The 16015-nt window shown below is 48.8% G+C and overlaps 1 protein-coding gene across 2 annotated transcripts in view; it reads left to right on the forward strand.

Moving 5' to 3' along the window:
- The window catches only part of LOC144096619 (uncharacterized), a 137891-nt gene that overhangs the window by 109986 nt on the left and 11890 nt on the right, over window positions 1-16015 (forward strand). For both annotated transcript variants that reach the window (XM_077629435.1, XM_077629436.1), the window contains exons 4-8: window positions 8484-8623; window positions 9092-9326; window positions 9750-10024; window positions 12297-12516; window positions 13294-13710. In XM_077629435.1, coding sequence (XP_077485561.1) covers window positions 8484-8623; window positions 9092-9326; window positions 9750-10024; window positions 12297-12516; window positions 13294-13710 — 1287 coding nt within the window. The remainder of the gene's footprint in view (window positions 1-8483; window positions 8624-9091; window positions 9327-9749; window positions 10025-12296; window positions 12517-13293; window positions 13711-16015) is intronic.

The following is a 16015-nucleotide window of genomic DNA, read 5'->3' on the forward strand; positions in this document are numbered from 1 at the left end:
CGCTTCTTGCGCGCCACTCGAGCAGCGCTTCCTCGCTGAACTCCTCCTGTACCTGCTGCCCCGGTACACAGATAAAGAAAAACAAAAGAGAATTTGTAAGCGGCCCGTCTGGGGTCATCATTCAGTCTCAGGACGAGATTTCCTTGGAAATGGGAACGCAACTTGTAGCTGCGCTCGTTTCCGCAATGCGGTGTACGCTAATGCAATGCTACGACGTTCTGGCGAGACCTCCACGCAGTGCTGTCGATGGGCATGTGCCGCCTAGCTCCCCCCTCCCTAAAAAAAAACAAAAACAAAACAAGCATCCATCTAACTAAGGGGTAGGTAGGGGAGGTGGCTGATGGCTGGTGCCTCGAGAGGGCATCTGGGTTTTCCCACAGCGTCTTTGAATGCGATGTTGCCATTGGTTTTTGCTACGGTGCTGCGGGGGCTGTGGCTGGTGGAGGTAGGAGAGTTGCTGGTGGTAAGCACTTTTTGAGGGTATTTGGGGCTGGTGGATGGCACTTCTCGAGAGTGAAGATGGGCGGGGGTGGGGTGGTCGATCGCGGGTGGCGGTGGCTGGTGGTGCGTGGGCAGCTTCCTAGCTGGTGGGTGAGGTGGGAAGGTTCCTGGTGCTTTTGGGGAGCGGAGGCTACTCACACACGCCGGCTTTTTCGCATTGTTACATCGTACTGCTTACGCTATAAAAATTTTAAATTTGCTGCGTTTTTATGGAGGCGGAACGCTGAGGCGCCCGTGTGCTGTGCGATGTCAGTGCACGTTAAAGATCCCCAGGTGGTCGAAATTATTCCAGAGCCCTCCACTACGGCACCTATTTCTTCCTTTCTTCTTTCACTCCCTCCTTTATCCCTTACCTTACGGCGCGGTTCAGGTGTCCAATGATAGATGAGACAGATACTGCGCCATTTCCTTTCCCCCCAAAACCAGTTATTATTCTCTCATCTCGGCACTGCTAAGGTGCTGGAAGCTGCTCACTTAGCCGTGAGCCTATCACGCGTAATCATACCGGTCCTTTTTATATTTTATTTTATTATAATTATTACATGCCTGTGACATCATGCGCTCCGAGGTGCGCTGCCGACTTCTCCGACGCGGGCCATCCTGCGCGTGGCGCTGGTCTGCGTCACGGTGAGTGATGACGCAGGGAAAGATCCGTGGGAATGGGCTGTTGGGAAGAGGTGGCCCCATCAGTGCCCACATAAGCGGGCATCTACGACATGCGGGGTGCAGGGCGTGAAGCGATGACCAGACCATGCTTCAAGCAAGGGCTGCGCTTGTGCGCGGCCTTCCGTGACGTGGCGCTGTCATCATTCGTCTGCGGTGAATTAAATAGAATAAACTTCAATCGGACTAAGCTGAATCAACCCCCCCCCCAAAAAAAAAAAAAATTGGGGGTGCTCTTAGTTACCGATTATGTGTGGTAATAAATAGCAGGCGCTCGCTGGCGCTTGTCTGTTCTTTTCTGCCCATGCCGCGCACGGTTGGCAAGTGGCAGGTAGAAAAACGGGTGGGGGAGAGCTGGACGGTTGGCAGATGTGGCAAGGTGGCACGTCACGTGAACCGATGACGTCAGGACTGTTGCCCAATCGGCGAATTTTATGACACCATAACACATTTTTGTCCATGATTACTCGAATGCGGACGGGGAGGGGAGAGAGGGCGATAAAGACGGAGGGCTGAGATCGGAGCTGTGGCAGGTGGCATGTCACGTCGCCTGATGCCGTCATAACTGTGTCGAGCAATCAGAATTTTATGGAAAACCACAACGCACGCCATGTTTTTTTTCCCCGATTTTTCTGACAGACACCCCTATAGCGTTTTTTCTTTTTTTCCGTGATGAGGCTTCCAAGGCATCTAGAGCTTTACGGTACGAGGTCTTTCCCTTTAGCGAGGCATGCGCACAGCGCCGCGCTGCCGCTCAAAGGCCGAATTACGGAACGATCAGATCGCAAGCGGATCAGTTAGTACCACTCCTGGCGATCGATATGTCGGCCATACCGTGCCGACCAATAGGAGCGGGGCTTTTTGACCGCTTTGAGATTGTGACCTCTCCGTAATTCAGACGTCCAGCCGGGCAGGGTGTCTGCGGCCACGCCCCCCACCTGTGCGCATGCGCAGCGCTCCACGGGCTATACGGGAAGCTTTGTCCTAGGACACCCCTTATGCTGCTACAGCAAAACCAAAGATTAACAGCTCTCGCTGTAAAATTGTTCGCTGCATTCGCCCGACTCAGAATTGTTTGTTCATTAACAGCGGTTTGCTGCACGGCAAACAAGGGATGGGAACGAGAGTGTCTGCCGAACGAAGTCCTCACAGAAGCGTCGATGGGGTCCTTGTGTGCAAGCAGCGTCGTATGTCCGTGGCGGGACGTCGATATGGGTAGCGTTGATTAACCTGGTTTATTAAAGATAGGTCCGAAATATTAGTTAAACTGAGCAAAGTGAGACAAAAGATCCAAGATTAATGTATTAACACAGTCAGTCACTACCAAAGGGCGTGCGAAAACTCTGGAGTACCGCTCCTCTCTCGAGACCCCCTTAGCGTCAGAAACATACCGGGGAGCATTTCTTTAGCCAGTAGGAATTTAGCTTGTTAGGGCCAGTGAGAAGAATTTTGTTCAGATTGGGAGAGCTAATGGCACGCCGAACGCCCTCGAGGTCGTTTTCCGCGAGCACCGCGTGCTGACGGGCGCATACACACTGAAACGACAACCGAAACACAAGGAAGGCGAACACGCACTCGGTGCCGAGCCCCACCTTTCGATGCCAAAACAAAACTGAATAACAAAAATAACAGACGGTCGCAGAAATCACCTGCAGCAGCGGCTCTCTCATTACCGAGTATCGTAATCCTCCTGCGAGTCTTTTTTTTCTTCGCCGCGCACAGTGCACCTTTAAATATGTGAAGTCCAGGACTTAAAAAATAGCGTTTACTTTGCGCATATCATCCGTCACAACTTTGTAGACTGTTTCGTATGTCATAACGGGGTTTGCCTGTACTTGTTTGTTTATTTTACGTTTTATGTACTGCAGGTGCGCGCAAGGCTGTGTGGCGATAAAAATGCACAGACAAAAGTAATAAACAACTGCATATGAGATAGTATATGAAAGCACAAGAAAATGGTTTTATGGGGTTTAACGTTCCAAAGCGACTCAGTCTTTGAGGGACGTCCTAGTGGAGTGCTCCGAATCATTTCGGCCACCTAAGGTTTTTAACGTGCACTGACATCGCACAGCACACGGGCCTCTAGCATTTCGTCTCCGTCGCAAAAAATCCTTAACAAAAAATTCTTTTGTCTAGACACCGTCCAGAGACTTTTCTCAATAAATTCTGTGGGCTTTCTATTGACAAATCGCGTCAACCGGTGTAGGCAATTAAAATCCTGTGGACAGTCTAGATTTATGGCCACACTTTTAGTACACTTTAGACTGCGAATAGACAAAAGGGAAATATCTACAGTCAGGCACTAGTTTATAAGTGTATAGAAAGTCTATAGACCATTTTTATAGGCCGCGTCCTACGATATCCCGTATATGTAAACGGTCTGTAGCCCTTTCATTTCTGGGGTTTCCTGATAGACGTGCTGACTTCAACGTCGCCGCACACTCTTTCATAGCTTCTCGTCTTTCCTTCGTTTTTTTTTCTTCTCTTGCACTGCTAGTTCCTGTTCTTTTTTTATTTTCATTTCTTCGTACCTTTATCGCGACCGCGAATCCTTTAGCGCCCAAAATTTTTTTCCCGGCAACGCGGATTTTCCGCGTTCGCTGCGGGGCCAACGCGGAAAATCCGCGTTGTCGCGAAGAAAATTTCTTACCGCGTGCGCGCGTCTCGCACGTGAGCTCGCGCTCGATTTCGTGCCAACAGAAAAGAAAGAGTTAAAAAAAAAGACTGCACTGGAAGGATCGGCGACTGCGTGTATCGCGGCCTGTTTGAAGCGATGTGTGACGGGGGTTAATGCGCTCTTCTCTGCAACGCTGCATTGTGCAATCGGCAGTGGAGCACTGTGCGCGTGTTTGCAGGTTCTTGTTGTCGTAGTTCGCCACCGGGTCGCTGCTGACGTCACGCCCTTAAGCGCTGCAGGATGGCAAAGGGCGAGAAAGAGGGGAAGCATTAGCTGGTGCGCCTCCGTTTTCACACTACAATTTGACGACGCTCGGAAGGATCGTTCCGTTTTCGCGCGGGGGAAAAAAAGATTTGCACGTTTTAGGGCGTATTGCGCTGCTGAAGCACCTTTCCATGCCCCCGGTCTTTTAGATTATATTTGGAAAAAGGGAGCGCACTAACTCGGTCGAGTGCGTTAATGCACCCTTGCATGCTTTAAGGCAGGTGCGCATGTGCGCCATGCACGAGGTGCAGGTATGCGTGAGAATGTATGGGCAACTGTCGAGCTTTTCACAACGCGTTCATGTGATGTGGAGTGAACTAACCCTAACTTTATTTTAAAGATTCTTGCAGCTGTGATTAATGATCGTTTGCCCGGAAAAAAGAAAGAATTCTTAGCCAAACCGCCAAGCGCCGGTGCCCGCGTATACAGCTCCTTGATCGGGTTACCCGTGATCTTGTGGCATTATCGGGGGTGTGCGAACGGTATGCTTTTTCGAAACCGATTCGAATACGAAAAGTGTAGCGAAAAATGGAATCGAATATTTGTGTTTTCATTCGCTGCATGTGTCGAGTATACCCTTACGAAAGAAATATTGTCGCGTAGCAGCGAAGTGCTATAGCACCGGCAGTATAAGTCGTGGAATTAAACCTGTATATGTGGAAAGGCGCAACGCGGATTTCCACTATAGGGACGCTCAGTACGAAGTCGGTATATTCGACCGTCATGTCGTAGTCGCAGGAAAATTACCTCTTGCTGTACTGATGACAGCGAGCAGACTAGACTGGCGTCACATGCCACTTTATAACAGGGACGGGAGTTCATGCTGTGCCCTCTTATATTAGGCTTGGAGGCATAATTTGGTAGTCTTGGATGAACCATGTCTCGCTGCCCATTTCTGAACGATGAATGTGTCACCGTAAGCATAAATCGCCATATGGGGGGTGATTTATGAGTAATAATAATTGGTTTTGGGGGGAAAGGAAATGGCGCAGTATCTGTCTCATATATCGTTGGACACCTGAACCGCGCCGTAAGGGAAGGGATAAGAGAGGGAGTGTGATTTATGAGAGCGCATTTATGAAACTTGGGAACGCATTCGATTCGCTGCAAAATGTTTTGAACGCGCCGTGTCCGGTTCGTTCTGCGAGTATTTCGAGTAAAACGATATTTGATTCTCTATACGAAAATTTGGAATATTCGCACGCCCTTATGAATTATGGAGCACATGCTAGCGTCGAACATTTCTTCGATGGGACTTGCTGGAGCCCATAGCTGCCTCGGAGCTCATATGGGAACATTCGAAATAAGGACCATTTTTTTCGGTAGACGTGAACAGGGATGACGTCCAGCCTGTACATAACTGCAGGAGATGAATCTCTGTGTGGTGCGCATTTGGAACTTGCGGACGAAACTCGCGCCCATGTGGTTATTTTTTTTTTTCGGGGCGAGGCCGGGGGGAATGTACCGCGGAGCTTGGGGCCCTTCCATAGGTAAATCACAGAATTGATTTCTCAACTGGCGCGGACGTTTCACATTTCGCGGACTTTTCTCGCAGCGCTGGAAACAGCTCGTTAGCTGTGAGAGCCTGGGTGACTTGTGGCCTCTTTCGACTCTCCACAACTTTCGGGCTGAAAAATTTCCCACGTAATTAGTAGTTGAAAAGCTCTGTACTGAGTTTTAACTGAATGACTATCAACAACGACATCGCCTTGGCGTAAAATAATAATTTAAAAAATACCCGATTCATTTGGCGGCCCCCTGTAACGCCGGTTCACGGTCTCGATGCAGGTGCTTGTCTTATATTTCGAAAACCGAAGAATTTTTAAAAACAGAGCATAAGGCTCCTTCTTTCCTTCCTCGCTTCGATCTGTTGCGTAGCGAGGTCAGGCCGTCTCGTTGCCGTCACGGCCCGTTCTTGTGACTGGCATTTGCGCGAAAGATGATCCCGACGACTTTCGTTGTGAAAGGAAAACCTTTTTGTATATCAGAGTAGCATGGGTGATGCAGTGAGCGAAGATAGAACAAAGGGAGAGCAACAACAACACAGTCGAGCCGCCAGAGCACTCCCGGTCATCCCGCCAACACCCCTCAGCTCATCGCTGATTGGGCCGGCCCCCTCGTGACGTAAATTTACGCGGGCCCACAGTGATTTCGGCGATACTCACGTGACTGAGATAAGGCACAAAACAAGAAAAGCGCAGCATCAGGAAGTCCAGCTGCCTAGCGCAGCTGAGGTGTATATCTTTTCGCGCCGCTCTCGAACTGTGGCATGTCGCCGCCCGTTGACTAACGTGTGCCCGGCCAGCTCCTCAGCGCGGGCACTTGTCGGCGTGACCGTGTCGACTGTGTGGACAAACGGCTCACAGGCCGGCGGGAACATGTTTCGGCTGCCGCGTGGCGGTCTTGAGCTCAGTGGCTCTGCAAACAGGTTTTCAGAGACGGCCAAACATTTAGAAGGGTGCAGTTTTTTAGTGAACTCTCGCTCTCCGCCACGAAGTGTAGCGATCCCTCGAGGTGTGTGCGTGGATGGTTGTTGCGTGCGGCCGCCGCGTTTCGTGACGTGCAGATAAGTGAACGGAACAAATTGGCATAGGGCGGTACAAACTGCACTGCGCCGTGTTCGGTGCAAAAAGAGGAACGCGTGGGTGTTCTTCTTTGCGCGCGTGGGCGTCGTGCAGTGAAGCCCGATTGCCGCTGCTGTCACGCACAATAGCCAAGGCAGCTTGGCGGATGACGGTGGAGAGGGGTTGGTAAGTGGGCGGCGCTCCCCTCTCCTTTTCCTTTCAGTGCTCTCGGTTCAGGTGGCCCCTCCGATGTCTGGGGCAGCGAGAGAATAGACAGGAGCGCTGTTATGAAATCGAGACTACTGCTGCTGCTGCTGCTTGGAGGCAGAGGGGTCGAGGTCCGGCCTTGTTGCGAAGGTATTTGACGCGAGGCGAAACCGAGGAGGCGCGCACGGGCGCCAACCTTCTCATCTAACGATTTGTTTAATTTAAGCAGCCGGACAACGTATTACACTGACTCTGCTCCTCAAAACAGAGAGTGGCAGATAAGCGAGGTATGCTGTAGAGCGAAAAAATATTGCAGTCACTGCCCTGTTGGGGAAGGGCGAACAAGTCTGGGAGTTATTTTTTTTTTCTTGTATTTCTAGCATCCCACCGTTAACTTTTGGCTTGCATTAGTTCGTGTTTTCATGCAGACGTGTCTATAATGGATACAACTCAAGAACGAAGCGGCAAATGCCCTTTAAAGGAGCCCTTCCAAGCAACCAGTGGCGTCGGCCGATTTTCATGACGTCGCGGTTAATCTGATTAAGCTGTGGTCACTTCCGTTTCAACTGCCACCACCTGAAATTTTATGCTAGCGGGTCAAAGGGGATCAGTCAAGGAGGAGAATCATTTACCCTTTTGCGTAGTACCAACTGTTGGGCATGCAGAGTAACAAGTATGTTACCTATTTTGCAGTGACAGCTGTTAAATGCTTGTTCCTCCTGTTGTGCGGCATTGGTGTAACGCACCAGGTGCAAAGTGTCATGCTGATTGGTCAGAGTGGAGTGAGATCATGACAGCGTGGCACGCTGATTGTTCAAAATAGAGTGATGTCACACATGACTTCATGGCATTGTGCCGTGCTTACTCTAGTCACAATGCCAATCACTGATTGGCCTGATCACGTTGACTTCATGAGTGATGTAATTGTGATCCAATAAGACTTTCATCATCATCAGCCTTACTACACACACTGCAGGGCAAAGGCCTCTCCCATGTCTCTCCAATTAACCCTGTCCTTTGCCAGCTGCATCCACCCTTTGCCTGCAAACTTCTTAATTTCATCCGCCCACCTAACCTTCTGCCGCCCCATCCTGCTACACTTACTTTCTCTTTGGAATCCACTCTGTTACCCTTAAGGATCAGCGGTTATCTTGTCTTCGCATTACATGTCCTGCCCAAGCCCATTTCTTTCTCTTGATTTCGACTAGGATGTCATTAACCCCCGTGTTTGTTCCCTCATCCACTCTGCCCGCTTCCGGTCTCTTAACGTTACACCTATCATTTTTCTTTCCATGGCTCGCTGCGTTGTCCTTAACTTAAGCTGAACTCGTTTCGTTAGCCTCCACGTTTCTGCCCCGTAGGTGAGTACCGGTAAGATACAGCTGTTGTACACTTTTCTCTTGAGGGAAATTGGTAAACTGCCACCCATGATCTGCGAGAACTTGCCATATGCGCTCCACCCCATTCTTGTCCTTCTAGTTATCTCCCTCTCATGATAAGACTTTACGAGTTCAAATAAGCGTTTGCCGGTTTTCAATGAGGGTAACTGCCCGGTGATTTATTTTTGGTTATGGCATGTTACAAGTGCGCCTTCTTTTCTCTTGCAGTCACGGCAACAAGGAAGTCTTCTCGTGCCGAGGCATCCAGCTGGCTGTGGAGTGGTTCAGGGCCAGGGGTCACACGGACATCTCGGTCTTTGTTCCGAGCTGGCGAAAGGAAGCCTCGCGAGCCGAGACTCCCATCAAAGGTGCGTGCACAAACAGCTTGCTGCCACTTCTGTGGCTGTGGCTGTTAGTTCTTCAGTTTTAATCATCGAAGTCTAAATCGAAGCACTGCCTCACATTCATCGAAGAACGCTTAAAAGGCTGACTGTATGCATTTGCTTTGAAGGTAGGTGTTTCTTATTCTTCTCTTCTTATTAATCTACACATTGTGTTGTAAATTTTTCCTCTTAGAGTTCAGGTGGGATGGCCTCTTAATGTATGCCATAGCACAATGGCTCACCCACTCATTTGCTCACTCGATATTGTTACATATTGCATATGTTGCCTTGGCTTAGGACTTCTGTGGTTTGCTGTCTGTGAATATGCCACATTTGTGATGCACGTTTTGCTAAAGCTGTTGTGATGCATCTACTTGTGAATTCCTATAAGCGTTTGCTGAATTCACTGACTCATCTCATCAGTCCTGGGCTCGCTGTGTTTGTTTCACGCAGACCAGGAGATCCTGCTGCAGCTTGAGAAAGAGCGATTGCTGTTTTTTACGCCATCGCGCAACGTGGGTGGGAAGCGAATGGTGTGCTACGAAGACCGCTACATCCTGAAGATGGCCGCACAGAATGATGGCGTGGTCGTCTCCAATGACAACTACCGTGACCTGGTGGCCGAGAGCCTAGACTTCAAGCGTGTAGTCGAGGAGCGCCTGCTCATGTACACATTCGTCAATGACAGGTATGAAAGCATGTGTGTGCACTGCTGCTTGTATCTCCTATTCTCAAAACTTTTCCTGTTCAGAATCAACCACTGGCGTTCTTTTTGTCTAGACTGTTGTGCTCCTAGCGTACTAAACTTTTTGGGCAGCAGCTATCCATCAAGGAGTCGGAGGTTTCGAAATGACCAAAAAATAGTGTGGCCTGGCAACTTTTATGTACTGCGTGTGCCATTGAATCGTCTTATGTAATGTCATTTTGATGAGTGTGTTTCAGCCCGGGACAGTGCTGCAAGTTGCGAGTTAACGCATGTCCCGTCCACATCTGTGTTGTCTGTGTATTTTTTGTGCTATGTTTTCAGAAAATTGTGCCCAAGCCAAGCTTCTGTTGTAACAATGGAGCGATAGTTTTCATATTCTAAGCCGATCCTGGTGCTGCCTTGCAGGTTCATGCCCCCTGATGATCCGCTGGGCCGGCACGGCCCCTCTCTAGATGCGTTCCTGCGCAAGAGCGGCGCTCTGCCTCCGCCACCCGAGGGACCACCTAGCTGCCCATACGGCAAGAAGTGCACGTATGGCAACAAGTGCAAATACTACCACCCCGAGCGGGGCAACCTTCCCCAGAAGTCGGTCACTGAGCGGCTCGCCGAGCAGGCCCGCCTGCAGCTGCAGGAGGTGAAGGCGCGTGGCGCCATCAAGAGCCGCGACTCGTCTCCAGGCGGTGAGTGGGTGCAAGTACTATAGAGTGCCGGGAGCCACCTACCTAGGGGCATATGCTCAACGTTCAACAAGATGATTACAAGAAACTTTGTTTCTCTGGTTGCGAAAAAAGCTTGTTAACGAAAAATAGCTGTCAAATGCAGTGCTAAATATGAAACAAGTGATACAGATGAGGCAAGCGTACGTAGTGAACTGTGTGTCGTCACAGCTGCCTTTTCACAATGGGAGGTGGCTTTTAAACTATGGGGAGAGAATGTGGGAGCTTTTCGCATCAAGTGTGGTCAGGTTTCTCCCATTATTCAGTGTCAAACACATGGCAGTGACCTTCAACTGCTTAGTGAAATGGCCTGCCTATACAGCGGACTCCCATCAATACAAACTCAGGTAAGACGAATTCTTGGAGGCGAAATGCTAGAAAACCATGTACTCTCCCATGTCAGTGCACGTTAAAGGACCCCATGTGGTTGAAATTATTCGGAGCCTTCCACTATAGCGTTCCTCATAGCCTGAGCCACTTTTGGACGTTAAACCTCATAAACCATGAATTCTCGGGTAAGATGAACAGTGTGGGACCATTTGTGTGGTCTCCGTGGGATTTTATTTGAACAAAAAAAAATTGCCTATGACAAACTTTTGCAGTGACCGCGTAGCACGGCTACCCCGTGCAGTGGCACTCGCGGGGCATTTGTGCAACATAGTAGAGCACAGAAATATACTGTTAAACCTCGTTATAACAAACTTGAAGGGGCCCGGCGATTACTTCGTTATAGCTGTAGGTTCGTTATAGCCTGTGCTGACTGAACTTCTAAGGGGAATTATCATTCCTTTATTATATCCAACAAACCGTTTCATTATAATGAGGTTGAACTGCATATAAAATGCTTCCACGGAAGAAAGCGCACCCCGACAAAACAGCATCAGCGAAACTTCGCGCTGTTGTGCAGAGAAGCTGTCTTGCGGGGACGTGCTTTCTTTCGCGCACGTCACATGCCACGTGTTGCCACCGGCGAACTAAAATGCATGTTGGCACAGAATGCACCCGCTCATTGACTTTGGGCTGTGAACAGTTGGGAGCCTCATTTTTAATTGACACGGCCGCATGGGCACTGCCTGCGGAAGATGGAAAGACTTGTGGTGCACCTGCTCATAAAGTTACATTTAGGAAGGAGCAAGATAAGACAGAAATGCACATCTACTCAGCTGGGCACTTTTAGAGCACTCGGAGCCTCAGAAATCTAGCTAGGGTCACACGCGCAAAAATAAACAACAGTTGCCGTGGAAAAGACAGAGCAAAATGATTGTGAGAAGAAAACTAGGCTAATGCTGTTTTCAAACAGAATAACGTAACTGTTTTATGGCCTCGTTTTTCAGCTCACTTCATGCGTAATGCCGTATATGTTCCATTTGCGATTATCCTAAGGACATCTTATTCATTGTTTTTATGTAACACACATTTGGACACGCATAGCATGCTCATATATAATTTCTGGGGGGCACTTCTGGTGAGACAAACATATTTCCTTGTCCCTTGAAATTCATCCTAAAAGGAGTCTACTGTAGATCCACATGGCCTGAAGATCACTGGTGCGTGAATATTTATGGTGCATTAAGGTTCAGGCTGTTTATTTTGGTTACAGGCATTTATAGTACCCATGTTCCAAACACCTGTGTTGTCAGGCATGTAAATATGTCCAACTGTGGGCATACAGTGATGGTACAGATGACACTGCAAATGATACTGCTTAATTTTTTTCTAGTGTGTATGTTCCTGTCCGCACCACGGCAAGAATGGTAGTAATGTCAGGCTCAGTTGCGACAGTTAAGATGAGCTGGGAGGCAGCCTTTCACTTCTACCAGTGTGGGTAATTTTTGTCATGCAGTCAAGCATGGTACCTTGCCAAAAGAGAGGAAGCTGGTGACATTACTTTGGCACAGTAGTATTGTTGCGTAACTAACTTGTGGCGGCCCTGAAACCTGTTCACTACGGTTGAGATAGTGGTGTGTATTGAAACCTGGCCAAGTGGAAGTGTGGCTTCTCATTTTTGATTTTTAGTGTAGGAGAGAATTTAAAGAATGCTGTCTTCTGAATTTCTGTAGACTGTGTTTTAGAGTGCAGGAAATCTCACCACCTTGAGGTGGCATACTACTTCCTGTCATTGTAGGCAGGTGGCGGCCTGCCTACTGGGTTGTGGGCAACCTGCTTATGTGGAGCTGTCGAGCTTCCTCATGCAGGCACTCATCGACTGCTTTCTTCCTGTGTTTGTGCCATGCAGGTGAGCTGCTAAAAACGAAAAGCCTGCCGCCAGGAGCGACCGAAGCAATGTTGCCCAAAAAGAAAGTGCCACTGTCGAGGACCAAGTCATCAGTGCCGCCCCCCTCAGCATCTCTCCTGGGTGCCGACTTGTTGGAGGCCGATGGTGGGGGACACCTGTCAGTGGCCAAGCGGCTTTCCGACCCAGACTCTGGGCTGGGAGCATTCTCACTACCCAAAGGGTGAGCTATTCAGGTGCCCATGGCTTCAGCAGTGGCTTGATTGACTGTCTGGAATCGTGCACCTATTGTTGCTGCTCGTTTGCTCTCTTATCTGCAAACTAAGGTGAAAATGTTGTAACAAAGCAGCAGAATCAAACTTAAGTTGGTTGAAAGTGCTGGTGATGTTGAACTACAAGTAGCACTTCCCTGTATAGTTTGAAGCTCACTCTGTTAGGCTGATCAGCCAGAGGAGAGCAGATTACAGTTACTTCATGAGATATGGCATTAAAGGAGTATAGACACCTATTTTTAGTTGCATGTTTTCCTCTTTCAAATGATGCTTCCGACGTCGGAAAGCATGGATCACCATGTGGCATCCTCCTATGACTGCTAATTAATTCATAATTGAATTTCTTCTCTCATGCTGATCCGGTTTCGGTTTCACGAACCAAACAATGGCTGCAGCATGTAGTTGACGTTTAGGTCAAATGAGGCACGAATAAACCTTCCTTATAAAAAATGACACATAGTTTTAATACAACTACAGCACTTGAACCAGCCATCAAGAGCTGGAATGTCAACAAACAATGCATGAACAGTTGCATTGATCTTTTTTTTTGTGCCTCACGTGACCTATAAACAGCACATCACAGCCACTGTTTGTTTGATGAAATGGAAACAACATCAAGAAGAAATTCATTTATAAATTATTGAGTGGTCATTGGCAAATATCGTGCGGTGCGCACTTCCTTTCACTGAAAAACCTGTGAGTTGAGTGCTCCCTTTTCGCTTTTGCAGTAGCCCCATGTTGTCGCCTGGTGGTGCCAGTGGTGCCGGCGACGACACACTAGGCAGTGGCAACCTGCACCGCAAGCTCCAGCGGCAGCTGACACTCAATCCGGCCTATGACCCACGGCTCTACCATCTGAGGGCGGCCGCGTCCTCGGGCGCTCCAGTGGGCGGACTCGTCCCTCCACCTGCTGTGGGCCTAGCAGAAGCCGTGCATGGACGTGCGGGCAGCCAGGAGAACCTGCAGCACCGAGCACTCGGGCGGCTGGCGAGCGACTCTGGCCTCATGCCCGGTGGAGGGTGGGGCAGCCTGCCCACAGCGCACGCCGAGGTGACGCGCATCGCCAGTGCGCCGGACTCGACACGGCAGCAACGGTCACAACAAGTGGCGGCCATTCAGCGCCTCAGCAGCACCTCCGACACCCGGTGAGCACGGGGAAACCAATTGTACTTTCCAAGGTAAATTTGTGCACGTGCCAGAATCATGTTATGCAAATCATCTCCCGTAAAAACACATAAAGAATGTGTATCAGAATCACATTCAGAGATAAAGTATTGTGACTTGCTGCCTTATTGTTGTCATATTCATAAAAATTTTGCTTACCAGGCTCCAGGGTCATGTTTTGAGTGAGAGGTTCTCTTTATTAGATTCATATTAGCATGACTCGACCTCACTCATAATGGATGTCTATGCAACGTCCTGTAGACGTCCTATGTGGGTATGTTGAATGCCTGTATAATATCCACTACTAGTCAGCCGCAGTGACTCTGGCTGCAGTGCATGTCTAGCAAGCCCTAGGTTGTGTGATCAATCTAGGCTGCAGTGGCTGCATTTTGATTAAGGCTAAATATGAAGAAATCTGTGTGCTGTGTGATGTTAGTACACAACCCCAGGTGGTCACAGTTGATCTGGAGCCCTCTACAGCAGATGGTGTCCTTCATGGCCCTTGCGCAGCTTTGAGGTGTTAAACCCCACTTATGCACAGATACCCACAAATGTTGCATAGACATCCATTCATAGGTAATTGCTTTAATTGCCTAGCAAATTACTGAAGTAAACATCGTTTTTGTATCAGGTGGCCCACTAAAATACTAATCCTGCACAGCCAAACCCCACTAAAATGAAAATCGTCAAACGTGCAAAAAAATTTATTGCAATAGAAACTTCATTGTGAAACCAGCACAGAATATAAACAGATGGGAGTACACTGTGCATAAGAAATTTTTATTTCCAGAAATCAGTTAGCTGTTGTTGACTTAATTCACATCAGTGGTATAAGCAAGTTTTTGTTAGTAGTTATAGTAACATACAGCTTAAAAAAAAACAGCAGTAGGTAGAAATGGGTCATGGTTTGCAGCATCCTTAGTACTCCGTTGCCAATGGCAACAGTAAACAAAATCAGCTTTTTAACGTTTGACTACATCAAACAAGCCGGAAGCATCAAAATTCTTGAGCTTGTATTCAGGTGAAAACTTTTTAATGGGAATCTACTCGCTTGTACTGGTTTCTGCTAGAACCAGCAGGAAACCTGGTGGTTTTCAGCTGGAACCAGCTGGAAGCCTGGTGGTTGTACTTGTTCCAGCAGGGTGCTTACTGGTTTTCTATTACGTAATTCCAGTGGGTAACCTGATGGTTTTCTGCTGGTTGCACTGGTTCCAGCAGGGCACTTACTGGTTTTCTGCTGGTTGTACTGGTTCCAGCAGGGTGCTTACTAGTTTTCTACTAGTTCCAGTAGGTGTTAACCTGATGGCTTTCTGCTGGTTGCACTGGCTCTAGCAGGGTGCTTACTGGTTTTCTCCTAGTTGCACTGGTTCCAGTAGGGCACTTGCTGGTTTTCTACTGGTTGCAATGGTTCCGGCAGGGCTCTTACTGGTTGCACTGGTTCCAGCAGGGTGCTTACTAGTTTTCTACTTGTTCCAGTAGGTAACCTGATGGTTTTCTGCTGGTTGCACTGGTTCCAGCAGGGCACTTACTGGTTTTCTGCTGGTTGCACTGGTTCCAGCAGGGTGCTTACTAGTTTTCTACTTGTTCCAGTAGGTAACCTGATGGTTTTCTGCTGGTTGCACTGGTTCCAGCAGGGCACTTACTGGTTTTCTGCTGGTTGCACTGGTTCTAGCAGGGTGCTTACTGGTTTTCTGCTAGTTGCACTGGTTCCAGTAGGGCACTTGCTGGTTTTCTACTGGTTGCAATGGTTCCGGCAGGGCTCTTACTGGTTGCACTGGTTCCAGCAGGGTGCTTACTAGTTTTCTACTTGTTCCAGTAGGTAACCTGATGGTTTTCTGCTGGTTGCACTGGTTCCAGCAGGGTGCTTACTAGTTTTCTACGAGTTCCAGTAGGTAACCTGATGGTATTCTGGTAGTTGCACTGGTTCCAGCAGGGCACTTACTGGTTTTCTGTTGGTTGCACTGGTTCTAGCAGGGTGCTTACTGGTTTTCTGCTAGTTGCACTGGTTCCAGTAGGGCACTTGCTGGTTTTCTACTGGTTGCAATGGTTCCGGCAGGGCTCTTACTGGTTGCACTGGTTCCAGCAGGGTGCTTACTAGTTTTCTACTTGTTCCAGTAGGTAACCTGATGGTTTTCTGCTGGTTGCACTGGTTCCAGCAGGGCACTTACTGGTTTTCTGCTGGTTGCACTGGTTCCAGCAGGGTGCTTACTAGTTTTCTACGAGTTCCAGTAGGTAACCTGATGGTATTCTGGTAGTTTGACTGGTTCCAGCAGGGCACTTACTGGT

This window comes from Amblyomma americanum, chromosome 7 (assembly GCF_052857255.1).
Source record: "Amblyomma americanum isolate KBUSLIRL-KWMA chromosome 7, ASM5285725v1, whole genome shotgun sequence".
Lineage (NCBI taxonomy): Eukaryota > Metazoa > Arthropoda > Arachnida > Ixodida > Ixodidae > Amblyomma > Amblyomma americanum.